At 41.8% G+C, this 26,399-nt stretch overlaps 1 protein-coding gene, 1 long non-coding RNA gene and 1 pseudogene across 5 annotated transcripts in view; 2 read left to right on the forward strand and 1 right to left on the reverse strand.

Moving 5' to 3' along the window:
- The window catches only part of LOC120246998, a 131,743-nt gene that overhangs the window by 14,147 nt on the left and 91,197 nt on the right, over positions 1 to 26,399 (forward strand). The window contains exons 4-5 of one of the 4 annotated variants that reach the window (XR_005532199.1): positions 3,243 to 3,321; positions 6,503 to 6,555. The exons of 2 other annotated variants lie outside the window; for them this stretch is intronic. This is a non-coding gene — a long non-coding RNA (uncharacterized LOC120246998). Of the gene's footprint in view, positions 1 to 3,242; positions 3,322 to 6,502; positions 6,587 to 26,399 lie in introns of those variants that run through there. One more of the 4 variants, XR_005532198.1, reaches the window with a different exon arrangement.
- LOC120246989 (mast cell protease 4-like) lies at positions 4,079 to 6,959 on the reverse strand. The gene is made up of 5 exons (XM_039254670.1): positions 6,524 to 6,959; positions 5,878 to 6,028; positions 5,270 to 5,405; positions 4,783 to 5,037; positions 4,079 to 4,357 (listed from the first exon to the last, which is right to left on the reverse strand). Exons 1-5 carry the CDS (start codon positions 6,597 to 6,599, stop codon positions 4,214 to 4,216), a joined length of 762 nt encoding a protein of 253 aa, XP_039110601.1. The 5' UTR covers positions 6,600 to 6,959; the 3' UTR covers positions 4,079 to 4,213.
- On the forward strand, positions 18,576 to 19,129 carry LOC120246994 (annotated as a pseudogene).

A 26,399-nucleotide genomic window follows, 5' to 3' on the forward strand; every position in this document is an offset into this window, starting at 1 on the left:
TTATCTTTTCTGGGTGGACTGTGGGAGAGACTGGTGAGGCTACAGCTATTATTTCCATTCCAGGGGTCTACAACATGCTCAGTTAATCTGTGGCTGTTGTCATGACTGAGTCAGTGTCTAGAGGCTCAGCCCACTGTCTCCACGGCTGCATCCTGTGGGCCACACTGATCATTCCTGGATTTGGACCCACTTGTTTTCTAGACAGCCCTAGAATGGGCTGGTATCCTCCTCCTACCGGGATTACTTTCTATGTTGAGGCCTCTTACGGGTGTCTCATTTGTCTTGTTTTTTTTTTTTTTTTTTTTCTCCATGTCCTGTGTTCTTACTTGCAAGGAGATTCCTTTGTTCCTTGAGTGGCAAATGCTCCCAGCTGCAGGTAGAAAGCTGCTGGTAAGGCTGTTGGGACAGCTTGAGGGGAAGTTATGTGAGACATCAGAGGCAGTGGCGTACAGAACCCACAGCATGGGGGTGGGCCAGCCCTCCAGGCATCACTGAGGATTTTCCCTGGTGCTTCTGATGAAAGGCATTTGGATTCTTTCCAGGTTTTTGTAATTATGAATAGAGCTTCTCTAAACATTTGGGTATAGGTTTTGTGTAAAGTTAAGTTTTCATTTCTGTAAGGTAAGCAGCCAGGGGTAGGATTCTAGGTCATACAGTAAGTGTATATTTAATTTTCTAAGAAACTGCCAAACTCTTTCTAAAGTGGCTGTACCACTGTGCACTCCCCCAGCAATGGATGAGAGTTCATGTTGGTGCACACCCATTCCAGCCCTGTCAGTCCCTTGGGGCCCAAGTCATCCTGCAGACAGTCAAGGCCCCTGTGGTCTCGACAGGCCCCAGTACTGCTTGGAGGCCAGGCTGTCAGGGTAGGCTGACCTCTGGTCCACGTCCCCAGCGGTCTGGCTTCCTGGGAAGAGAGCTGCTGTAAAATGTGCTGTCCTAAGGGGTCAGGAGTGTGTGGGGTCTTAGCAGCAATTCAGTGCATGCTCTGGTCTCCCAAGCAGACATTACACATAATGTCCCTGTTCTGTGTATTTCATATTTAAAACTGTTTAATTATACAAATATAAAATGAGATTTTGACCTAACAGAAAAAAAACACATCTTGTAATTACCATTGTAGCATGCGTTCTTTTATTTTTGAGATCTTTCTGATTTTTTCTTTTAAAACATTTGTGAGACGGGGCGCCTGGGTGGCTCAGTCAGTTAAGCATCTGACTTTGGCTCAGGTCATGATCTCCGGTTTGTGGGTTTGAGGCCGTTGGGCTTTGTGCTGACAGCTCAGAGCTTGCTTGGGAGTCTGTCTCACTCTCTATCTGCCCCTCCCTCACTTGTGCTTGCTCTCTCTCTCTCTCAAAAATAAACACTGGGGTGCGTGGGTGGCTCAGTCGGTTGGGCATCCGACTTCAGCTCAGGTCATGATCTCAGCAGTCATGAGTTCTAGCCCCATGATGGGCTCTGTGCTGACATCTCAGAGCCTGGAGCCTGCTTTGTATTCTGTGTCTTCCTCTCTCTCTACCCCTGCCCCATTTGTGCTCTGTCTCTCAATAATAAATAAATGTAAAAAAAAAAAAAACCCACTAAAAAAACCCTAAAAATTTTTTTTCAGACATATGTCTGTTTTTTCTTTCTTTAACGGTAATTTAGGGGTGGCTGGGTGGCTCAGTCAGTTAAGCATCTGACTCTTGATCTCACCTCAGATCTTTATCTTGGGGTCATGAGATCCCGTCCTGTTTTGGGCTCTGCACTGGGCATGAAGCCTACTTAAAAAAAAAAGAAAAGGTAATTAATTTTTTTTTTCACAGTCATGTTTTCTTTGTGTCACAAGTATATATCACAAATTAAATTTTATTCATTGTGTGACCATTAACATAGATCTATTATTTTTTATAAAATTTTCTTTTAATTCATGAAAATTATAATATTTGCTATTGCTTTTATATTTATGTATTTAGAATACTTTTCACCAGATCCTTTTTGTATCTTTAAATTTCTGTCTGTTGTCCTTTCTACTTTTTTTTTTTTTAAATTTTTAATGTTTTATTTATTTCTAGGAGAGAGAGAGAGAGAGACAGCATGAGCAGGGGAGGGTCAGAGAGAGAGAGAGAGTCACAGACTCTGAAACAGGCTCCAGGCTCTGAGCTGGCAGTCAGCACAGAGCCCGACGCGGGGCTCGAACCCACGAACCGCGAGATATGACCTAAGCGAAAGTCGGACGCTTAACCGACTAAGCCACCCAGGCTCCCCTGTNCACAGACTCTGAAACAGGCTCCAGGCTCTGAGCTGGCAGTCAGCACAGAGCCCGACGCGGGGCTCGAACCCACGAACCGCGAGATATGACCTAAGCGAAAGTCGGACGCTTAACCGACTAAGCCACCCAGGCTCCCCTGTCTTTTCTACTTTTATTGTTCATTATTTATTTACTTTTAAAAAGATTTTTTAATGTTTTTTTTATTTATTTCTGAGAGAGAGAGAGAGAGAGCGACAGCATGAACAGGGAAGGGTCAGAGAGAGAGGGAGACATAGAATCTGAAACAGGCTCCAGGCTCTGAGCTAGCTGTCAGCACAGAGCCCGACACAGGGCTCGAACTCACGAACCATAAGATCATGACCTGAGCTGAAGTTGGCCGCCCAACCAACTGAGCCACCCAGGTGCCCCTGTTTTTTTTCTTTTTAAAAGTGTTTACTTATTTTGAGAGAGATGTGCTCTCTCTCATTTGGGCTGCTTCCATATCATGGCTATTATAAATAATGCTGCAATAAACATAAGGGTGCATGTATCTTCAAATTAGTGTTTTCATTTTCTTTGGGTAAATACCCAGTAGTGAGTAGTGAAATTACTGGATCTTACGGTATTTCTAATTTTAATTTTCTGAGGAATCTCTGTACTGTTTTCCACAGTGGCTGTACCAATTTACACACTTATGTTTGTTTTCCACATAGAGTTAGAGTTTATTATCACTCTTGTATATTATGTTATTATGCTTGCTTTTTTTTTTTTTTTTTTTTACATCTGTACTCATCAGCGGCAAAGCTGGAAACCCTAAATTGTGGGCTGGCAGGCAATGGGAAGGATGGAGGTGCTGGGTTCCCTGTGGCCAGCAATGGCAGCTCTTTCCTGCCTGGGGCCAGGCATACCTTCTCAGGCCTTTAAGGGACTATGGTGGAACTTGTTTGGAGGTCCTTGATTTGCAGGATCCTGAGAGTGAGCTGGAGTTCATGTCCTGTTTCCCTGTGTTCAGGCAGGTGTGGCTGTGTGTTTGCCCAGCTCAGAGTGTTGCAGGTCACTCGGAGGACGGAATTTTGGAGAACTTGGCCCAGGTCAGATATCCTTCTTTCGGAAGACCTAAGATATCTTGGGTGGCTCTGATGTAGTTCACAGACTAGGATGACACTGATGTTTCTGGGGCTCTCCCCTCAGCTAGAATGGCCCTCTCCCACCTACAACTCTGTTCTGACTTTTGTAACAGACAGACACATCTGGAGGACTTCTAGGTTTAACCCCTACCTCTCCTTTATGAGCTCTTATGCTTGGGAAGTTTTCTCCTCCCTACTTTTCCACCTTGGCACATAGTTCCCTGGCTGCTGACTTAGTATTGAGAGAGATGATAATGGTGAGGTAGAAGTGGGTGTAGGGGCACAAGATAACAACAGCCTAGGCCTGGGATTATCTCTGGAAACAGTCATGGGGAGTTTGTTATGGGTGTATCTATGCTTTGAACTGCAGCCAGGTTGAGGCACAGGTTTTGAGGAAAGAGGAAAACTGAGAGGAGGAGGAAGAATAGAAGGCAGTGGGGGAAGAAGGTAAATTATTGTCAACATTGCTTTTGGATGTTAAATCTCATATGTAGATCAAAATATTTTCTTCAATAATCCATAATACCACACAGTGTACAGGGAAATTAGTAGACAAGGTTATTAACCTGGTAAGAAAGGAGCCCAGAACAATTCTTCATTCAAGCCAGAGAGGAGGATCTGGACTCCTCCATCAGAACAGACCAGCTCTGTGAGAGAGAGAAGAGTCTCACACGCATAAGTATGCTGAAAGCAGCATCTTTATTGAAGTTTGCTGGGGGATACAATCAGCAGGGGCTTTGTGTGCCTCTGAGAGCCTCCCTGGGCTTGGGCTGGGGCCAGGCTCTGTGGAAACCAGGGCTACTCAGGGAGGCCTCTGGCTTTGGGATTCTCATGCAGGCTGGCCAGGCTTCTGTGGCTACTCTTTCTTTAAGATTTTATTAATCCAGGGCACGTATGGGGAGATACGAGTGAAGACAGCAGGGGGTTTTGCGTCTGTACGTCCATAAGACACAATACCTTGGGCCACCCCTGCGCACAATAGGGGGCCCCCAGAGTCCCCCTGTGGGTTAGAGAAAGCAGATCATGAGCAAGGTATGTCCATCTCGCCCTACTGTCACTTCATCTGGGTTCTGTCAGCACCCTGGCTAGCTCCATGATACCCTAGATTCAGATCAGTAATCCTGGCTCCTCATGGAGTCATAAATTAGGGGTTTAATGTCTTATTTCTCTCTGGCATGGAACCACAAGCCTAGATCCTGTTCTCTCCATTTCTTCCTTTCTCTCCTGGAGGCCTGTTCCACCAACTAGATGGGAGGGTTAGAGGAAGGACTTGGATATGTGAGGATGGAACCCAGAAGGAGGATTCCAGTTCCCATGATGCTAGAAACCCACAAACTCAGACACCAGTCACTGTACTAGGGGACTTTGTGACCCCACCCCTCTCCCAGGGACTGTTGTGAGGAGAAAATGTAGGTATGTGATCACCTTGTATGCTGATCTTGTCTTCCTGGGGTTGCCCACACAGATTTGTAACTTATGGGTGTAAAACATATAGTGGCTGCAGGCCTCGGCATCCATGAGTCTCAACTTCACCTCCCTCAGAGTATTTGACACCGGCTCCATCACTCCCGTTCTTCCCCATCCAGCCGCCCTGCACATTCTCCCAGGTGGAATAAAGGTAGACCTGGTGGGCAGGGAGATTGTCCCCACGGCATGGGTCAGCTTGGCTCTTGTTTGTAGCTGTGAGGGAAGGAGAGTAGATGGACCTCCAGTCCAGGGAAAGGGGGGTGTGCTGTGGTAGAGGCTCCCTGGGCAGGGCAAAGAGTTTCTCCCCAGTGGGGTGGTGATGACATGGAGTGGGGTGGGGGTGGGCCATCAGGAAATGGGTTGGAAAAAGGAGAATGAGAAATGCACAGGTCAGGAGAAAAGTTCAAGAAGGGAGGATGGAGACATGCTGGAAAGCTAATGGCACCTTCAGTAACATGATGTCATTGAGGTTGGTGAAAAAGTTGTAATTTGGGTGAACGATTTGTTCTGAGACTTCCAGCTTCTGCCATGTGGATTCTTCCTGTTTTATGTCATGAGCTCCCAGAGTGACAGTAATTTTCCTGTTGAGAAGGAGAAGAGAGGCAGGAAAAGGTGCTGGTCTTCTGAAAAGGGTCCATTCTGAGCAAGGAGACATCAGTCTCTCTTCTTCCCCAGGACAAGGCCACCTGAAGAACTCAGGTCTTACTCAGGACAGAAGTCCATCCCTCCCCTCTCTCCCTCCCCTTCAGAGATCATAGTTGGTTCGGGAAGGGCCAGGCCCTGGCAACTACATGGGACTGGGCGAGTTCAGCTGGCTGGCATCAGGACAGAAAGGCAGGGTTGGCTTGCTGTGACCTGGTTGCCCTGAATAAGCTCTGGTGTCTGGAGGTGGAGACGGCAAATGAAAATGGGCTGGTCCCTCCCAGTACATTGCTGATCATCTTGAGATGAGCCTGACACAAGAATCTCTCCTTAGGCCACTTTGAAGTTGCGTGTAACTCTAGCTCCTACAAGCTCCTCACAGGAAAAGAGAGTAAGTCAGAGTTTTCTTACCTTCCTTTACAATGAGCTGCTGTCATCACAAAGTCTTGACTTATGAGAAACCCACCACAGCTGGCAACATAACCCTGGTCAGTGATGATTTCCAGATGGGCCATGTAGGGGCGGGAGTGTGGCTTGGACTCAATGCCACTGATGATTTCCGCTGAAACAGAGAACCCAAGATAGAGCCCTGGGTGAGGGAAAGGAGGTGGAAGCTGAGGCCCCAAAGACCTTTTACCTTACTTCCAATGGAGCTCAGACCTCCATGTGTCTTTATTGCTGGTTTCTGGACCCCAATCCATCCTGTCAACCAACCCTCACCCTACTTTCAGAACACGATGGTTAGTCTTGATTCTGAGCTGTCATTTAAACATTTCTTCATGTCTCTATCCTGACCTCTTCCACCTGAGAGCAATGACCAAGAAAGACCATGAATCAAAATGGTGGCTATTTTGAGGAAAGTGGGTTAGGAGGAACTTCCAAAGACAGTTTTCTGATTCTTTTTCCACCCAAGACTTTACATACCAGGGAAACTATCATCAACATCAAGGAAAGAGTCTGACTCTTCCAGGTGGAAATTCCCCCCTAGAATACTTGCCATGGATCTTGTCACCTGACTTAAGGTCTTCTTTGACAGGGGGTTACACCCTAGACTCACCAGCTCCAGCTTCGGGAGGTAAGAGAAAGGCCAACAAAAGGAGTAGGGCCTGCATTTTCCCAGCGACGGTGTCCATGGTAAGCTTCTTCTGTCCCTGCCCTCCCTTGCTCCTGCTTTTATAACCCCAGAAGTGGAAGAAAGAGGAGGTCTGGAAACCACAGAAACCACCAAGTCACATTTTTGTCTTTCACTTTGGCCTGGCTATCTCATCAGAAAGTCTTACAACCCTCCTCTCCACTCTGCTGGTGTTGAGGCTGTGGTCAGAGCCCAAGTGTCCTGTTTACTGGGAAGAGGCATACATCTTTCTCATCTAATGCAGTTCTCTCGAGGCAGCATAGTAACACAGATGGAGGGGATTTTAATTTTTTAAATTTAATTTATTTTTATTATTGAAATATAGTTGACATACCATATTATATTAGGTTTCAGGTATACGACATAGTGATTCAACAGTTCTTTTTAAAATTTTATTTTCATTTTTATTCATTTTTGAGACAGAGCTAGAGCATGAGTGGGGGAGGGACAGAGAGAGAGAGGGAGACAAAGAATTTGAAGCAGGCTCCAGGCTCTGAGCTGACAGTACAGAGCCCGACACGGGGCTCGAACTCACAGACTGTGAGATCATGACCAGAACTGAAGTTGGTTGCTTAACCGACTGAGCCACCCAGGGGCCCCATGATTCAACAATTCTGTATATTACTTGGTGCTCTCCATGATAAGTGTAATCAACACCCATCACCATACAATATCATTACAAACTTACTGACAATATTTCCTATGCCGTACTTTCTCTCCAGGACTTCTTTCTTTCATAAAACATAAATAAGAATATATAAATATATATAAAGTATATTTATAAAACATAAGGATGTATAAATAGAATATTTTATAAAATATAAGGATGTATAAATAAGATATATTTATAAAATATAAACAGATTTTATAAATAAGTAGGTTTATATCTCTTAATCCCATTCACCTGCTTTGCCTATTCCCCCACCCACTTCTTTTCTGGCAACCACCAGTTTGTTCTCTGTATTCAAGAGTCAGTTTTGGGGGTACCTGGGTAGCTTAGTTGGTTAGGCACCTGACTTTTGATATTGGTTCATGTCATGATCTCACAGTTCATGAGATCGAGCCCTGCATCAGGCTCGGTGCTCACAGCATGGAGCCTGCTTGGGATTCTCTCTCATCCCCCCCTCTTTCTGTGCTCCTCCCCTGCTTGCTTCTGTGTATGCTCCCTTTCTCTCTCTCAAAATAAATACACTTAAAAAACTAAGAATATATTTGTTTTGTTTTTTAGATTTCACACAAAAGAGAAATCATATAATATGTGTCTATCTCTTATTATTTCACTCAGTGTAATGCCCTCTAGGTTTGTCCATGTTGTTGTAAATGGTAAGATATCATTCTTTTTTATGGTTGAATAATATTCCGTTGTGCACAAATATGTGTCTGTATGTGTGTATACCACATCTCCTTTAGCCATACGTCTATAGATGGAGACTTGAGTTGCTTCCATATCTTGGCTATTGTAAATAATGCTGCAATAAACATAAGGGTGTATGTATCTTTTTGAATTAGCGTTTTCATTTTCTTTGCGTAAATGCTTGGTGGTGGAATACTGGATCATATGGTATTTTTATTTTTGACTTTCTGAGGAACCTTCATACTCTTCTCCACAGTGCTTGCACCAATTTACATCCCCATCAACAGTGCATGAGGGTTCCCTTTTCTCCATTTCCTTGACAATGGTGGGAAGTCGGTTTAGGTGATATAGGAATCTAGAATAGGGATCAGTAAACTTTTTCTATAAATAGTCATATAGTTAGCATTTTCAGCTTTGCAAGTCATACTGTCTCTGTGGTAACTATTCAACTCTGTTTTTGTAGCACAAAAGCAGCCATAGACAAGATGTAAACAAGTAAGTGTGACTGTATTCCAATAAACTTTATTTACAAAAACAGGTGGTGGGCTGATATGGCTTTAGGGCTGTAGTTTGCCAACCCCCGATCGAGAATATCAGTCCTTCCTTTATTCCAAATGATCAGTAGAACAGAATGTGGCAGTGAGAGACAGAAGAAAAAATGGAAAATTTATGGACTACCCACAATATGTTTGGCACTGGTAGGATTTTACATGCATCATCTCATTTGTAATAGTCCTTTTGGGTGAGTAGTATTATACACAATTATGGAGCACTCAACTGAAGCTCAGGATGTCACATAGCAGCAAGATCCAGAATTTAATATGTCAAATTCTGAAACTTGTACTTTTTCCATTCCACTAATCTAAATAACAAGGGATGTGGGATGAAGGGTTAGTCTAGTAAATGGAGAAAGGAATGGAATGTATAAAGAAGAACACTTGTGTTCTGTAGAGGCTGTTGGGGTTTTCCACTTGTGCACTGAGGGTCACACTTGGTGTGATAACAAAGTGATATCTGCAGTTGTAATTATTTGAGATATTACTCTAGGCTCTCATTCTTTTATGTGCCTTGAGAAAGAAAAAAGTTGTTCTTTATTAAATAATAACATGTCATTGATTACAAGATTCATTCTTGTTGTAAAAGGGTTAAAATGTAGAATATTGGGTATCTTGGGATCAATGAAATATGATATATTCCAAGTATCTCTTTCACCCTCACATCAATCCTGAGAACTATTATTGTTTCCATTTTACAGATGAGGAAACTGAGGCTCACAGAATTTGAGTCACTTGACAAGATTTCAAAGCCAATACATGTCAAACTCCATATCTGTTTGACTTTAATCACATAATCTTTCCACGTATCATCCTGGTTTCCTATTCTGTAAAAACAAATCAACAGTGAGAAGGATCTAGGATTTCTTCACCCATTTCCACAGTTCTAGAAGATGCAATCCTTTTAAGAAATCCCTTATTTTAAATTATTCATAGTGGTTCTGCTTTCCTTGATTGAACTCTATATAATAGAGATATTGGCATTGGATGTGAGTAGGAACCTAACCTACACTTAGGTTCTGAAATTTGGCCTGGGTTATCTACTACATGTTCTCTAATCTGAATATCTATCTATCTATCTATCTATCTATCTATAGATATATTTTTTAAAGTTTATTTACATTTGAGAGGGAGAGAGAAAGTCCGTGGGGAAAGGGTAGAGAAAGAGGTAGAGAGAGAATCCCAAACAGGTTCCACATTGTCAGCACAGAGCCTGATGCGGGGCTCGATCCCATGAACCGTGAGATTATGGCTTGAGCCAAAATCAAGAGTCAGATGCTTAACCAACTGAGTCACCCAGGTGCCCCTCTAACCTGAATATATTTAAAGACATTGCTTACCCTATTGTAAGTAGTAAAAGGTATTAGTTGTAAGTTGTAAGTAACCATTAATGCATATAGTAGCAAACCTATTTAAACGTCACCTGTAGATACCTATAATCCAAAGCAAAACTTTAGGTATATTTGCTGACATAGAATATATTAGCAGAAATAAGAAATATTACAGGGTTGGTTGGCTGCTTCTAGGTACGCTAAAGAACTTAGGAAAAATAAGTGATGAGCTTTGGGCTTTCAATTCCAAGCTTATGATCTAAGTAAAGGTCCAGAAATCTCTGCCATAAAAGAAGCCCTTATATCATGGAACCTTCTGTCTGAGATTTCTAAATATCAAACCAATGTCTAATCCTGTGGATGGTTTCAACTTATTTTAAATCACCAAGCTGACAAGGTCACATATAAAGTTAAAGTGTTCATTGAGACTCTGACAATTGGATTGGGAATACATTTGGGCATATTCTGATGAAGCTGGGATCTTGAACCCCTAAATTCCTCCAGTCTTCCTTTGCCTGTCAACAGCAGCCTGTCTTTTCTGGTCTGAGGAGGTTAATCTTCCCTCACCTGAAGAATCTGTAATGAGATTCCCTGAGGTAGTTATTTTGCAGTAGACTGCTGACTGTCCTCTCCTACCATGTTTTGTGCTTCTCGATGTAGAACCAGATTCATCTCCCAGTAAATCCCAGTTGTGTGATTCATAAGGAATTGCAATATACACCAAAGCAATTGCAAGATTTTTGCTAATTTATATCAAGAGAAACATGGGTGGGAGTGGGTCTTGAGGGTGTTGGTGTAGGTGTTGGGTCAGGCTGATTTTTTGATGGGATGCCCTCAATACAGATGCCAATGTCAGTATATTAGGTCAAACAGATAAGGGTAGTTCTAGCTATTTGACTAGTTGGTTGGATTGAACTATGGATCGAAAGGTGGCCTATACCAAGTGAAGTTGAGATGCCAGACCTTCTTTGATACAGAGAAAAGTATTCAAAGCTTTGAGGAAATCAGAAAGTAGAGTAGATTTATTATCATGAGACTGGTTTACTCACCCCCTAAGGGTGTCTTAGGAGAGTACACAAACTGTGAAAAATATATCAGGGAGAGGGGAGCACTGGCATCTTTGGAGAGTGCTGTCGTGGCTATTTGCTGCAAGCCTAGAATGGTGGTGGGTATTGATGCTATGGTCCTGATGGGGTCAGGATCCCTGAGTTTCAAACAGATGATGGGACCCCAGGGTGGAACAAGCCAGGATACAGAGATGCAATGGGCTTGATTACCATAATGGGTATCAGAATTGAAGCAGAGGTCAAGATAGAGGTCTGTGACTTTGACTAATTGATCATGGTGTCCCTAGAACTGAAATAGATAGGCAGTCTACTAAGGTCTTAGTTGATTTGTATAAGTGGAAGTGTTCTAGGTCTGGTGAACAGAGCTTTTGAATATCACAAAGCACATCAACTAGTTCTTGGACTTTAACCAGGCCATAGACCCTTGAATGAAGAGGAGGAACTACCTTTGAGGAAGGTCTTGTTAGATAGCCAGAAAATTGTACTATACATCTTTCTCTTTGCTTTCTTCAAGGCTACCTGTGACCATTAGCAGAGTGACTATGACTTAGAGAAAAAAAAAAAGTAGAACTTTCCATGTCTTTGTTTGTTTGTGTTTTGTTACGGGGCCTTGGCTCTGAACTGATACAAATTCCCCAAAGGCCTAAAATGCCCGTGTAAATCACCAGTCACATGAGAGTCTTATGGACTGATCCATGAAGTTTCGTCATGTGTCTATCTTACAGTGGGCCCAGTGGGTTTCCCATTCAAACTTTGACTATTTCTGAAGCCCCAGAATGCAGAGGTAGAATAGACGTATTAAAGAGTGGCAGAATCTCCCAAGTGGTTGCATGACTCATGGAGTTAGGGCTAATATGGTAGGAAAAGGCCCAAATAGTAAACCAAGAGCAATACTATATTCATGAAGACATTCAGAGATTAGTACAACCACCAAATTATAGAAGGATGCAGGTGTGATGATTCTTACCACATCTCCATTCATATCACCTATTTGGTCTATTTAGTTTTTAGTTATAGGACTTCTGGGATCTCTGTCTTATGCCTGAGGAACTTTCGATTTTTTTCAATGTTTGTCTGTCTGTTTGTTTATTTAGAGAGAGAGAGAGAATCTCAAGCAGGCCCCACACTATCAGTGCACAGCCCAACGTGGGGCTTGAACACATGAACTGTGAGATCATGACCTGAGCTAAAACCAAGAGTCAGATGCTTAAGCAACTGAGCCACCCAGGTGCCCCTCAGTTTTTTCTTGAATTGTGCTAGTGCTTGAAGGTGTTAGAAAGCAAAGAAGCCAGGGAGGTAAAAGGCTGAGCAGAGCTGGATTCCAATGTCTCAGGGAGAGAACTCCCTCTGGGGTGAGAGATGGCAGAAGAGCTTGTTTTATTTGTTTTCCTTTCTCACTTCTATTGTAGGCTCATTGAAGACCTGAAAATGGTTGGCTTTGCATTGTTTCCTGCTCTGTGTCATTGCCTTTCAATAGACTCTAAATTTATGGACATGGTAGGCAGCCCTCAAGCCGTCCCCTTTCCAAGGGTTTGAGTGGTCCCTTAAATGTGGGATGCTTCTTTCAGCATCTGCCAGCCTTAAATCTGACTATCAGTCTGTCAGCAGTCAGCATTGGCCAGACCAGCAAGAGACAGCTCTCGGCATCTTAGAATCAAATCTATCAACGGCATCTTCCCATTATCTGGTGAGCTGTTGGAGGAGGCCTGTTTCCACCAACTGTCTTTTTCATGTGCCTGCTTGAAGTTTGATTTGTCGTTGCTGCCAGGGATGGAGCAGCTGCTCGTAGCCAGCACAGCAGCAAGGGTCAGGGGCATCGCCTCAAGGTGTCTTTTATGCTCTTCCATCTGTGGGTTCAATGAACTGAAGGGGTGCTACGCAGACCTCTTCATTTAACTTTCAAGGACGTTTTCCCATGTGATGATTCTTCCTTTTGCTTGCTCTTTCTTCTTTCAATTCCTTATGTCTTTACAGAACCTTCCAGGAATAACTTTTTCCCTCCCCTAGGTGCCACATATGATTGATATACTTCTGAACATTTGGCTGGTCTATGGATACTACTATGGTGGAGGGACCAAGCACCAAGATCCCCTGGGAAGGACAACTTTTTAATGCTTCTTAGAGGATTGTCATAAGGAAAAGAGGAGTGCATCTCTTAGGGCAAACATCTCTCATTTAAATACAAAGATCACAACAGTCAAGGCTTGGGAAGGGGTTATTCTTTTTTCATAGAAGCCTTATTCAGACCATGCATTTGGGAGCTAGGTGGAGTAAGTGCATAGTTAAGAGCTCTGGAATCAGACTGTGGAATCTTGGTAGTATCCTTTACTAGCTTTGTGATTTGGGGTAAGTTTCTTCATCTCTCTTAGCCTCTCCCATCCAGTAATTCATCTGTAAAATGGGCATAAGAATGGTGAAGATTAGGGGTGTCTGGGTGGCTCAGTTGGTTAAACGTCCGACTTCAGCTCAGGTCATGATCTCATGGCTTGTGGGTTTGAGCCCCACATCCAACTCTGTGCTGACAGCTTGGAGCCTGGAGCCTGCTTTGGCTTCTGTGTCTCTGCCTCTCTCTGCCCCTCCCCCACTCTGTCCATCTGTCTCTCTCAAAAATAAATAAATGTAAAAAAAGAAAAAGAATGGTGAAGATTAAAGGGGCTTCTGGGTGGCTCTGTCAGTTAAGCATCCGATTTTGGCTCAGGTCATGATCTCGTGGTTCGTGAGTTCAAGCCCCACACCGGGCTCTGTGCTGACAGCTCAGAGCCTGCTTCAGATCCTCTGTCCTCTCTTTCTGGCCCTTTCCTACTTGTGCACTCTCTCTCTCTCTCTCTCTCAAAAATAAACATCAAACAATGGTGAAGATTAAATAAGATAATTTATCTATGTAAAGTACCAGGTATAGTAAGTACTCAAAGTTAATTACTAGTATTAGCATTATTAGCCTCCAAGATCACAAACCTCTTCCAAGAGTTTGTGAACCAGAATTGTCTTCCTCTAAGTTGTGCCAGAACTCTAAAAAGCCGTTGGAAATAAAAAGCCACCTTCCAGCACTCGGAACCACCTGCCATCTGCCCCAATCCTAAGACAGTATCTGAGTGATTCTGGGAGCCTCCAGCCTGTTCCCAGGGGAGTGGAGCTCTGTGGCCTGGGGTGTCCCAGCCCTGCGAAAGTGTTATCTTGCTGTCCGTGTTAAATGTGGGAGCTTAGTGCTGGAGCAGTTGGTTGCGTCTCCGTTTTGTGTTCTGGGACCTCCTTGGCCATATTTCTGTGGATTCTTTAAGCTGCTCATCTCCTTCCTGATTTCATGGCCTTTTCCACGCAGTCTTAATCCTTTGATGATCACATGACACATGATTGGCACTATCTCCCTCATCCTAACCTTCCATTTATTTTCTTTTACTAACATAAATATTCTTTTAGTGACACTATTAGTGTTAGCCTGGATATCAAAATTTTCCATTCCTTTCAGGCTCTAGGTTTCTGATAAAAGGCCACTCACTTATTCAAAAATGGTTTGATGGACACTTACCAGGTGCCAGACCTTGGTGAGTCTGCCATCTCATCATCACAGCACAGATAGCACAGCGCTGCAATGGAGAGAGGCAGAGGTGCTGCGGGGTGGTAAGAGAGGCTGTCCAGTCAGTCCCGGGAAGGCAGCGACAGCTTCATTCTGCCTGAGATCGGAAGGACAGGTTATATTTTATCCCTGGACAAACTGAGATGAGGCTTTCTGAAGAGAGGTAGCAATATATCTAAAAAGGGCAAGAGGAAGACTGGGTGTTTGGGGAACTCCAAGTCACTCAGTATTACTGAGTTAATGGAAAAAGAGCAGGAATGGTGGAAGATGAGGCTAGTTGGATAGGAGCTAGTTTAGGAATGGCTTGTCTGCTGTAAAAGTAGGGAGTTTGTCCTATAGATCAGCAGTTAAAATATGGCAGTAAAAAGCACATTAACATAAAGTTACCATCTCCACTATTTCTGAGTATGCAGAATAGTCATGTTAACTGTATGCACATTATTGTACTAAAAATGTTTATTTATTTATTTTGAGAGAAAGAGCGAGAGAGAGAACACAGAAGCATGTGCAAAGGGTAGGGGAAGGGCAGAGAGAATGCCGAGCAGGATCTGCATTGTCAGCACAAAGCCTGACACAGGGCTCAAAATCGCAAACTGTAAGATCATGACCTGGGCTGAAATCAGGAGTCAGACGCTTAACTGACTGAGCCACCCAGGTGCTCCACTAGGATTTTTTTCATTTTGCAAAACAGAAGCTCTGTACCCATTGAACAACAGCTGCCCTTTTCTCCTTCCCACAATTTCTGGCCATCACTGGTCTAGTTGTTTTTTTTTTTTATTTGTTTGTTTATTGAGAGAATGCATACAAGTGGGGGAGTGGGGCAGAGGGAGAGAGACAGAAAGAATCTAAAGAAGGCTCTATGCTGGGGCACCTGGGTGGCTCAGTACATTGAGCATCAACTTCAGCTCAGGTCATGATCTCATGGTTTGGGAGTTCGAGTCTCCTGTCAGGCTTTGTGCTGACAGCTCAGAGCCTGAAACCTGCTTTAGATTCTGTGTCTCCCTCTCTCTACTCCTCCCCTGCTTGCTCTCTGTCTCTCAAAAATAAATAAATAAACTTAAAAAAAAAAAAAAAGAAGGCTCCATGTTGAGTGGGGCTTGATTCCACAATCCTGGGATCATGACCTGAGCCAAAATCAAGAGTTGGGTGCTCAACAGACTGAGCCACCCAGGTGCCCCATGTTCTATTTGTTTCTAAGTGTTTTACTACTTAAGACACTTCATATAAGCAGAGTATTTGTCTTTTTAAGACCAGCTACTTAGCATGATGTCCTCAAATTTCATCCATGTTGTAATATATGACAGGATTTCCTTCTTTTTTAGGGCTAAGTGATATTCCACTATATGTTATCTATCACATTTTCCTTTAAAAAACTTAAAAAATTTTTTATGGTTATTTTATTTTTGAGAGGGAGAGAGACAGAGTGTGAGTGGGGGAGGGGCAGAGAGAGAGGAAGGCACAGGATCTAAAGCAGGCTCTAGGCTCTGAGCTGTCAGCACAGAGCCCCATGTGGGGCTTGAACTCATAAACTGTGAGATCATGACCTGATCTGAAGTCGGATGCTTAACTGATTGAGCCACCCAAGCACTCCATAACTTGTACCTTTCATTTGAAATTATATTTGTGGGATCTGTTCATGTTGTTGTGTGTAGCTCTGGGTCATTGTTTCCATTGTATGAATACATCACAATTTATATATCCATTTTACAGATGATGGATACTTTTTTTCTAGGGGTAATGTCAGTGAAAGCATTCTTACAAACATGTGTGCCAGTATACATTTGCATGAGTTTCCTTATGGTTATAAGTAGGAATGTAATCATTAGGTCAAAGCATATTATACCTTTAATTCTAATAGGAAATGATTCTGTTTCCAGAATCATTTTACAAATTTACAAATTTATGTTCTCACCAGAAGCTTATAAGACTTCTTTTTGCTCCATATTTAGACTAACATATGGTATTTTCAGCTTTTTAAAAAAAGTTTATATTTATTTTGAGAGAGTGATAGAGAGCAAGCAGGGAAAGGAGCAGAGAGAGAGGGAGACAGAGTCTCAAGCAGGTTCTGCACTGTCAGCACAGAGCCTGATAGAGGGGGCTTGAAGTCATGAAACCATGAGATCATGACCTGAGCTGAAGTCAAGATTTAGCCATCCCTCAGATATTTTTGATTGAGAGAAAGAGAGAGAGAGAGAGAGAGCGAGAGCGAGCAAGAGCACATGGGTGAGTGGGAGAGGGGCAGAAGGAGATGGGTATAGAGAGAATTGTAAGCAGGCTCCATGCTCAATGCAGAGCCTGGCTTGGGGTTGATCCCATGACCTGAGATCATGATCTGAGCCAAAATCAAGAGTAGGAAAAATCAATCAAAATCAACCAACTGAGCCACTCAGGCACCCCTTTAGATATTTTTTAAGTACATTTTTTTATTGGAGAATTACACAAATCACAATATACAAATCTTGTGCTGGAAGTCCTAGCTAGAGTAATTAGTTAAGAGAAAGACACAAAAGGCATCCAAATTAGAAAGGAAGAAGCAGAATTAGTATTTGCAGATGACATGATCTTATATGTAAAAAACCCTAAAGTCTCAACCAAAACTCTGTTGGAACTAATCCAGAAATTCAGTAAATTTGTAGGCTATAAAATCAAAATGCATAAATCTGTTAAATCTCTAAATACTAACAACAAACTATTGAAAAAGAAATGAGGAAAACTATTCTATCCAAAATAACATCAAAAATAATAAAATACTTGGGAATAAATTTAAACATATATTGGCCAAGGGCTTAATATCTAAAATATATAAGGAACTCATACAACTCAATGGCAAAAACTGAAACAATCTGATTTAAAAATTTGGAGGGACGGAATATACATTTTTGTGAAGAAGACATCCAGATGGGCAACAGGTGCATGAAAAGGTGTTCAACATCTCTAATCACCAGAGAAATGCAAATTGAAACCACAATGAGATATCATCTTGCATCTGTTAGAATGGCTTTCCTCAAGAAGACAAGATTTAACAAGCATTGGAGAGAATGTGGAGAAACGGGAATCCTTGTACAGTGTTGGTGGGAATGTAAATATGTTAATAGTTCAGCCACAATGGAAAACAGTAGGGAGGTTTCTTAAAAAGTTAAAGGTACAACTGTATTACCTAGCCATTCCACCTCTGGGTATATATCCAGAGGAAATGAGAACAGCATATCAAAAAGATATTTTAATGCAGCATTATTCACAGTAGCCAAGATATGGAAACAACCTATGTGCCCATCAATGGATGAATGGATAAGTAAGATACATATAGAAGGAATATTATTTAACCATGAGAAAGAAGGAAATCTTGCTGTTTACAACATGGATGGATGCTGTGGGCATTATGCTTTGGGAGAGAGGTGAGACAGAAAGACAGATCTTGTATATGACTTTTATGTGGAATCTAGAAAAACTTTTAGAAACAGAGTGTAGAATGGTGGTTGCCAGGGGTCAGGGGTGGGAGAATTGGGCAGATGTTATGAAGGGGACAGGCCTGCAACTAGAAGATGAATAAGTTCTAGAGATCTAATACACAGCATAGTGACTAGTTATATTATATTATATACTTCAAAATTGCTGAGAGACTAGATCTTAAATGCTCTCACTACAAAAAAGAAATGATAATTATGTGATGAGATGTCATTTTATCCAAAGCTATAGTGGTAATCATATTGCAATACATAAATGTATCAAATCAGTACATTATACACTTAAAATTTTTTTTAATGTTTTATTTATTTCTAGGAAAGAGAGAGAGAGAGAGACAGCGTGAGCAGGGGAGGGTCAGAGAGAGAGGGAGTCACAGACTCTGAAACAGGCTCCAGGCTCTGAGCTGGCAGTCAGCACAGAGCCCGACGCGGGGCTCGAACCCACGAACCGCGAGATCATGACCTAAGCGAAAGTCGGACGCTTAACCGACGAAGCCACCCAGACGCCCCACATTATACACTTTAAAGTCACACAATGTTATATGTAAATTACATCTCAGCAAAACCCCCTGCAAGACCGCATGAAGTATACAAATTTTCAATGTACCCCCAATAAACAGCCTGTAGAGCAACATGCCCAAGATTTATTGTGATTACTGTGACCCATATCTCACCCTCAACTCTCCATCTGTGAGAAAGACACAGTAAAGTGGTAGGAAACATGAAGAAGATGTGGAAGACTACTATCGGAAATGAATGGAAGAGCACGTTCAGAGCCTGTTTGACAAACAACCACTGCATTCCAACAAGGAACGAGTCCTCCTACTTCATTCTCTACTCCTCCTGCAGGGGCCATGACCCCACCTCCCCCCAGTCTCCTGGGCCTTCCTTGCCCTGGTATAATGCCAGCATCTCATATGGGGGCCCCCCATGATGTTAGGAGGGGAGGGCCCTCCTCCCCCTGTGATGATGTCAGTGGGACCTCCTCCTGCAAGTAGGGCACCTGTGGGGGCCACATGCCAAAGACACCTGGGCCCCCAGGGATGAGACCTCCTGCCCGTCCTGTGATGGTGCCCATTCAGCCAGGAATGACTCGATCAGACAGATAAGAAGGGAGGGGAGCTTCTTTATACCCATTTTATATTACTTGTTCTTCTTTACCAGGAGATCCGGGTGCTATGACTCTATGTGTTTTCTAGCAGCATGACAAGGAAGACTTGCTTGCCCCTCCTATCAAAGAGAGAATAGTTTTGGCAGAGGAGTAGTGGGGAAAAAAAACAATTTTCATTTTTCATTTGTATTGTGAAAAGTGAAAATAAAATTATCAACTGTTTTAGTTAAAAAAAAAAAAAAACCCAACATACTCCTAGGGTGCCTAGATGACTAGGTTGGTTAAGTGTCCTACTCTTTTTATTTATTGTTTTTATTATTTTTAAAAATTACATCCAAGTGAGTTAGCATATAGCACAACAATGATTTCAAGAGTAGATTCCTTATGCCCCTTACTCTTTTAGACGATCCCCCTTCCACAACCTTTCCAGTAACCCTCTGTTTGTTCTCCAAATTTAAGAGTCTCTTATGTTTTTGTCCCCCTCCCTGTTTTTATATTATTTTTGCTTCCCTTCCCTGATGTTCATCTGTTTTGTATCTTAAAGTCCTCATATGAGTGAAGTCATATAATACTTGTCTTTCTCTGACTGACTAATTTAGTTTAATGATACCCTCTAGTTCCAATCATGTAGTTGCAAATGGCAAGATTTCATTCTTCTTGATTGCTGAGTAATACTCCATTGTATGTATGTATACTACATCTTCATCCATCCATCCATCAATGGACATTTGGACTCTTTCCATACTTTGGCTATTGTTGATAGTGCTGGTACAAACATTGGGGTACATGTGCCCCTTCAAAACAGCACACCTGTACCCCTTGGATAAATACCTAGAAATGCAATTGCTGGGTTATAGGGTAGTTAAATTTTTAATTTTTTGAGGGAGCTCCATTGTGTTTTCCAGAGTGGCTGTACCGTTTGCATTCCCACCAGCAGTGCAAAAGAGATCCTCTGGCCACATCCTCGCCAGCATCTGTTGTTGCCTGACTTGTTGATTTTAGCCATTCTGATGGGTGTGGGTGGTATTTCATTGTGGTTTTGATTTGTATTTCCCTGATGATGAGTGACGTTGAGCATTGTTTCATGTGCCTGTTGGCCATCTGGATATCTTCTTTGGAGAAGTGTCTGTTCATGTCTTTAGCCCATTTCTTCACCAGATTGTTTTTTGGGTGTTGAGTTTGATAAGTTTTTATTTTTATAGATTTTGAATACCAATCCTTTATCTGATATGTCATTTGCAAATATCTTCTCCCTTTCCATCGGTTGCCTTTTAGTTTTGCTGATTGTTTCCTTCACTGTGCAGAAGCTTTTTATTTTGATGAGGTCCCAATAGTTCACTTTTGCTTTTGTTTCCCTTGCCTCTGGAGACATGTCGAGTAAGAAGTTGATGAGGCCAAGGTCAAAGAGGTTCTTGCCTGCTTTCTCCTCGAGGATTTTGATGGCTTCCTGTCTTACATTTAAGTCTTTCATCCATTTTGAGTTTATTTTTGTGTATGGTGTAAGAAAGTGGTCCAGATTCACTTTTCTGCATGTCGCTGTCTAGTTTTCCCAGCACCACTTGCTGAAGAGACTGTCTTTATTCCATTGAATATTCTTTCTTGCTTTGTCAAAGATGTGTTGGCCATATGTTTGTGGTCTATTTCTGGGTTCTCTATTCTGTTCCTTTGATCTGAGTGTCTGTTCTTGAGCCAGTACCATACTGTCTTGATGATTACAGCTTTGTAATATAGCTTGAAGTCTGGGATTGTGATGCCTCCTGCTTTGGTTTTCTTTCTCCAGATTGCTTTGGCTATTCAGGGTCTTTTCTGGTTCCATACAAATTTTAGGATTGTTTATTCTAGCTCTGTGAAGAATGCTAGTGTTATTTTGATAGGGATTGCATTGAATATGTAGATTGTTGTGGATAGTATTGGCATTTTAACAATACTTGTTCTTCCTATCCAGGAGCATGGAATATTTTTCCATTTTTTTGTGTCTTCTTCAATTTCCTTCATCAGCTTTCTACAGTTTTCAGTGTATAGATTTTTCACCTCTTTGGTTATGTTTATTCCTAGGTATTTTATGGTGTTTGGTGCAGTTTTAAGTGGGATCGGTTCCTTGATTTCTCCTTCCGTTGCTTCATTGTTGGTGTATGGAATGTGACCAATTTCTGTGCATTAATTTTATATCCTGCCACTTTGCTGAATTCCTGGATCATTTCTATCAGTCTTTTGGTGGAATATTTTTGGTTTTCCATATTAAGTATCATGTCATCTGCGAAGAGTGAAAGTTTGACCTCCTCCTGGTCAATTTGGATGCTTTTTATTTCTTTGTGTTATCCGATTGCTGAGGCTAAGACTCCCAGTACTATGTTGAATTACAGTGGCGAGAGTGGACATTGTCAAATGCTTTCTCTGCATCTATTGAGAGGGTCATATGGTTCTTGTCCTTTCTTTTATTGATGTGATGTTTCACATTGATTGTTTTGTGGATAATCAACCAGCCCTGCATCCCAGGTATAAATCCCACTTGGTCGTGGTGAATAATTTTTTTAATGTATTGTTGGATCCGGTAGGCTAATATCTTGTTGAGGTTTGCATCCATGTTCATCAGGGAGATTGGTCTATAGTTCTCTTTTTTAGTAGGGTCTTTGTCTGGTTTTGGAATCAAGGTAATGCTGACTTCCTAGAAAGAGTTTGGAAGTTTTTCTTCCATTTCTAGTTTTTGGAACAGCTTCAAGAGAATAGGTCTTAACTCTCCTTAAATGTTTGGTAGAATTCCCCTGAAAAGCCATCTGGCCCTAGACTCTTGTTTTTTGGGAGATTTTTGATGACTAATTCGATTTCTTTACTGGTTATGGGTCTGCTCAAATTATCTATTTCTTCCTGTTTCAGTTTTGGTAGTTTATATGTTTCTTGGGATTTGTCCATTTCTTCCAGATTGCCCATTTTATTGGTGTATAATTGTTCATAATATTCTCTTAATATTGTTTTTATTTCTGCTGTATTGGTTGTGATCTTTCCTCTTTCATTCTTGATTTTATTTAACTGGATCCTTTCCTTTTTCTTTTTGATGAAACTGGGTAGTGGTTTATCAATTTTGTTAATTCTTTCAAAGAACCACCTTATGGTTTCATTAATCTGTTCTACTGTTTTTTTGGTTTCAATAGTATTGATTTCTGCTCTAATCTTTATTATTTCCTGTCTTTTGCTAGTTTTGGGTTTTATTTGCTATTCTTTTTCCAGCTCTTTGAGGTGTAAGATTAGGTTTTGTGTCTGAGACCTTTTTTCCTTCTTTAGGAAGGTCTGGATTACTGCATACTTCCCTCTTATGAATGCCTTTGCTGTGTCTCAGAGGTTTTGGGCTGTGGTTTACCATTTTCATTGGCTTCCATATACTTTTTAATTTCCTCCTTAACTTCTTGGGTAACCCATTCGTTCCTTAACTAGTATTTGTTGTCTTTCAAATATTTGTTATCTTTCCACATTTTTTCTTGTAGTTGATTTCGAGTTTCATAGCGTTGTGGTCTAAAAATATGCTCGGTATGATCTCGATCTTTTTGTACTTGTTGAGGACTGATTTGTGTCCCAGTATGTGGTCTATTCTGGGGAACATTCCATGTGCACTGGAGAAGAATGTATATTCTGCCGCTTTTGGATAAAACGTTCTGAATATAATGTTAATTCCATATGGTCCAGTGTGTCATTCAGAGCCATGGTTTCCTTGTTGATTTTCTGCTTAGCTGATATGTCCATTGCTGTAAGTGCGGTGTTGAAGTCCTCTACTATTATGGTATTATTATCAATGAGTTTCTTTATGTTTGTGATTAATTGATTTATATATTTGGGTACTTCCACATTTGAAGCATAAATGTTTACAATTGTTATGTTTTCTTGGTGGATAGACCCCTTAATTATATTATAATGCCCTTCTTTATCTCTTGTTACAGTTTTTATTTTAAAGTCTAGAGTGTCTGATATAAGTATGGCTACTCTGGCTTTCTTTTGGTGACCATTAGCATGATAGATGGTTCTACATCCCTTTACTTTCAATCTGAAGGTGTCTTTAGGTCTAACATGGGTCTCTTGTAAACAGCATAAAGATGGGTCTAGTTTTCTTATGCAATCTGTTCCCTATGTCTTTTGATTGGAGTATTTAGTTCATTGACGTTTAGAGTGAGTACTGAAAGATATGAGTTTATTGCCATTGTGTTTCTTGGAGTTTCTGGCGGTGGTCTCTGGTCCTTCTAGTCTTCGTTTTTCCCCCTGTCTTTTCTCCCCTTGAGGGTCCCCTTAAAATTTTTTGCAGGGCTGGTTTAGCGATCACAGTCTCCTTTAAGTTTTGGTTGTCAGGGAATTTTTTTTTATCTCTCCTATTTTGAATGGCAGCCTTGCTGGAGAAAGAATTCTGGGCTGCATATTTTTCCAGTTCAGCCTGTTGAATATATTCTGCGACACCTTTCTAGCCTGCCAAGTTTCTGTGGATAGGTCTGTTGCAAACCTGATCTGTCTTCCTTTGTAGATTAAGGTCTTTTTCCCCTTGCTGCTTTCATGATCCTTTCCTTGCCTGAGTATTTTGTGAATTTGACTATGATATGCCTTGTTGATGGTCAGTTTTTGTTGACTCTAATGGGAGTCCTCTGTGCTTGCTGGATTTTGAGGTCTGTGTTTCTCCAGGTTAGGAAAGTTTTCTGCTATGATATGCTTACACAACCTTTCTACCCCTATTTCTCTCTCTTCATCTTCTGGGAACCCTATGATTCTGATGTTGTTCCTTTTTAATGAGTCACTGATATCTCTGATACTTAAATTGTACTCTTTTGCGTCATTCTCCTTCTTTTTTTTCCTGCTTCATTATTCCCCATAAGTTTGTCCTCTGTATCAGTGATTCCCTGCTCTGCCTCATCCACCCTTGCCGCAGTGGCATCCATTCAAGGTTGAAGCTCAGTTACAGCATTTTGAAATTTCATCCTGACTAGCTTACTTTGTTTATCTCCGTAGAGAGGGATTCTAATCTATTTTCGATCCCAGCTAGTATTCTTATCATTGTGATTCTATATTCTGGTTCAGACATCTTGCTTGTATCTGTGTTGGTTTAAGTGCATGTCTGGCGTTTGTTTCTGCTCTTTCTTTTGGGGCGAATTCCTTAGTTTCGTCATTTTGAAGGAAGAAAAGGAGTTAATAAGGTAAAAAAATTGAAAATTAAAAAATGAAAACATGGGGCACATGGGTGGCTCAATCGGTTGAGCATCTGACTTCGACTCAGGTCATGATCTCACGGTTCGTGGTTTCGAGCCCTGCATCAGGCTCTGCACTGACAGCTCAGAGCCTGGAGCCTCTTTCAGATTCCGTGTCTCCTTCTCTCTCTGCCCCTCACACATTTGTACTTTGTCTCAAAAATAAATAAACTATTAAAAAAAATTTAGGGACGTCTGGGTGGCTCAGCTGGTTAAGCATCAGACTTCGGTTCAGGTCATGATCTCATGGTTCTTGGGTTTGAGCCCCACGTTGGGCTCTGTGCTGACAGCTTAGCTCAGAGCCTGGAGCCTGCCTCAGATTCTGTGTCTCCCTCTCTCTCTGACCCTTCCCTGCTCATGCTGTCTCTCTTTCTCAGAAATAAAGAAAACATTAAAAAAATTAAAGAAAAAGAAAAAAATTGAAAACCGCACACACACACACACACACACACACACACACACACACACACATGAAATAAATGATGGTAGATCCTAGGTGTGCTTCGGTCTGGTATTGAAAAGAGCTTGATTGATTAGAGTAAAAAGCAAAAAAAATTAAAATTATGAAATTAAAAACAACACATCCACCCACAGAAAATCAAATAAATGATGCTAGATCCTTGGTGTGTTTTGGTCTGGTAATTGAAAGGAGCTTGAATGATTAGAGAAAAAAGGTGAAAATCTTAACATTAAAAACAACACACACACACACACACACACACACACACACACACAATCAGATAAGAGATGCTAGATCCTAGGTGTGTTTTGGTCTGGTTATTGAAAGGAGCTTGATTGATTAGAGAAAAAAGGGCAAAAGAAAAGCAATGGAAAAAAACAAAACAAAAACACAAAGTTTGAAAAATTGAGAAAATGAATATGATGAAATAGAATATCTTGAAGTGATGGAAGTAAAATAGAATTTGATAAATTTACAAAAAAGTACAAAATTTTGTCAAAAAAGGAAAATATTTTTAATAGGAATTGAAAATAAAAATAAATTTTTAATTATCTTTATTCAAGTAAAATAAATGAAAAAGAAAGAAAGAAAAGAAAGAAAGAAAGAAAGAAAGAAAGAAAGAAAAAGGAAAATTGAAGGGATGGGACAAGAACAGACTGAAACACTATTGTTATTACATCGTTTTCCCCTAGAAGTCAAACCAGGAAGTTCTCTACAGTCTGCAAATTAAACAGGTGGAGAGATTTGCGGTGTTCCTGAAGATTGAGGCCTGCCCAGCCAGGCTGGCCCTTCGGAATGGCTCCGTTCTCCCCCAGATGGTGCTTCCTATCTTACTGGGGTGGAGTGCTTTGGCGCCTGCAGGCATGCATGCGCATGCGTGGGTGGGGTGAAAATGGCGTCACCCAGATATCCAGTCCGGTATCAGAACTCTGTGCTCTCCGCCACCAGGAATCATGTACTAGTCGTTTGTCTTTGGTTTCAGTCCACTCCCCGCTTTTGCATTGTCTGTAACCATGCCATCAGATTGCTAGGCAGTACCTCGCTCCTGAGTTCTGAGATGTGGCTGTATTTCCAGACCCCTCACTCCTGAGGGACTGATGCTTTGACCGGCTCAGATCCTCTGTAGGAGGGTCTCAAGGAGCTATGGCTGGGTGCCGGGCGCACCCAAGAATGCTAGTGAGACCTGCTGCTTCCAATGTCCAGAGACTTGCAGCTAGGTGCCAGCCTGTCCCAGAAAAAGTTCCTGCGATCGTGCAGCAGCAGCGTTTCTGGGTTTGTGGACAACCTCTCGTGGCCTGAGGCCCTCCGGACCCACTCCTCCCTTGGGAATTCCCTATTCTCACCAGAGCATCACAGATATTTGAGCTGCTGAGTTTGAGCCTCTGCGCTCCCCCTGTTTAGAGTCTTAATGGAATTCAAGCCCTCTTCTTTCTCCTTTCTCCCCTTTTAGTTCAGACCCTGCGGCTGTTTCCATCTTTTCTCCACTTAAAAAAAAATTTTTTTTTTTTTACAAATCGTTTATTGTCAGGTTGGTTTCCATATAACACCCAGTGCTCATCCCCACAAGTGCCCTCCTCCATGCCCATCTCCCCCCTCCCCCCCACACCCATCAGTCCTCAGTTCTCAGTATTCAAGTCTTTCATGGTTTGCCTCTCTCCCTCTCCCCCACT

The sequence above is a fragment of the Hyaena hyaena genome, unplaced genomic scaffold (genome assembly GCF_003009895.1).
Source record: "Hyaena hyaena isolate Hyena2069 unplaced genomic scaffold, ASM300989v1 scaffold_497, whole genome shotgun sequence".
Taxonomy (NCBI): Eukaryota; Metazoa; Chordata; class Mammalia; order Carnivora; family Hyaenidae; genus Hyaena; species Hyaena hyaena.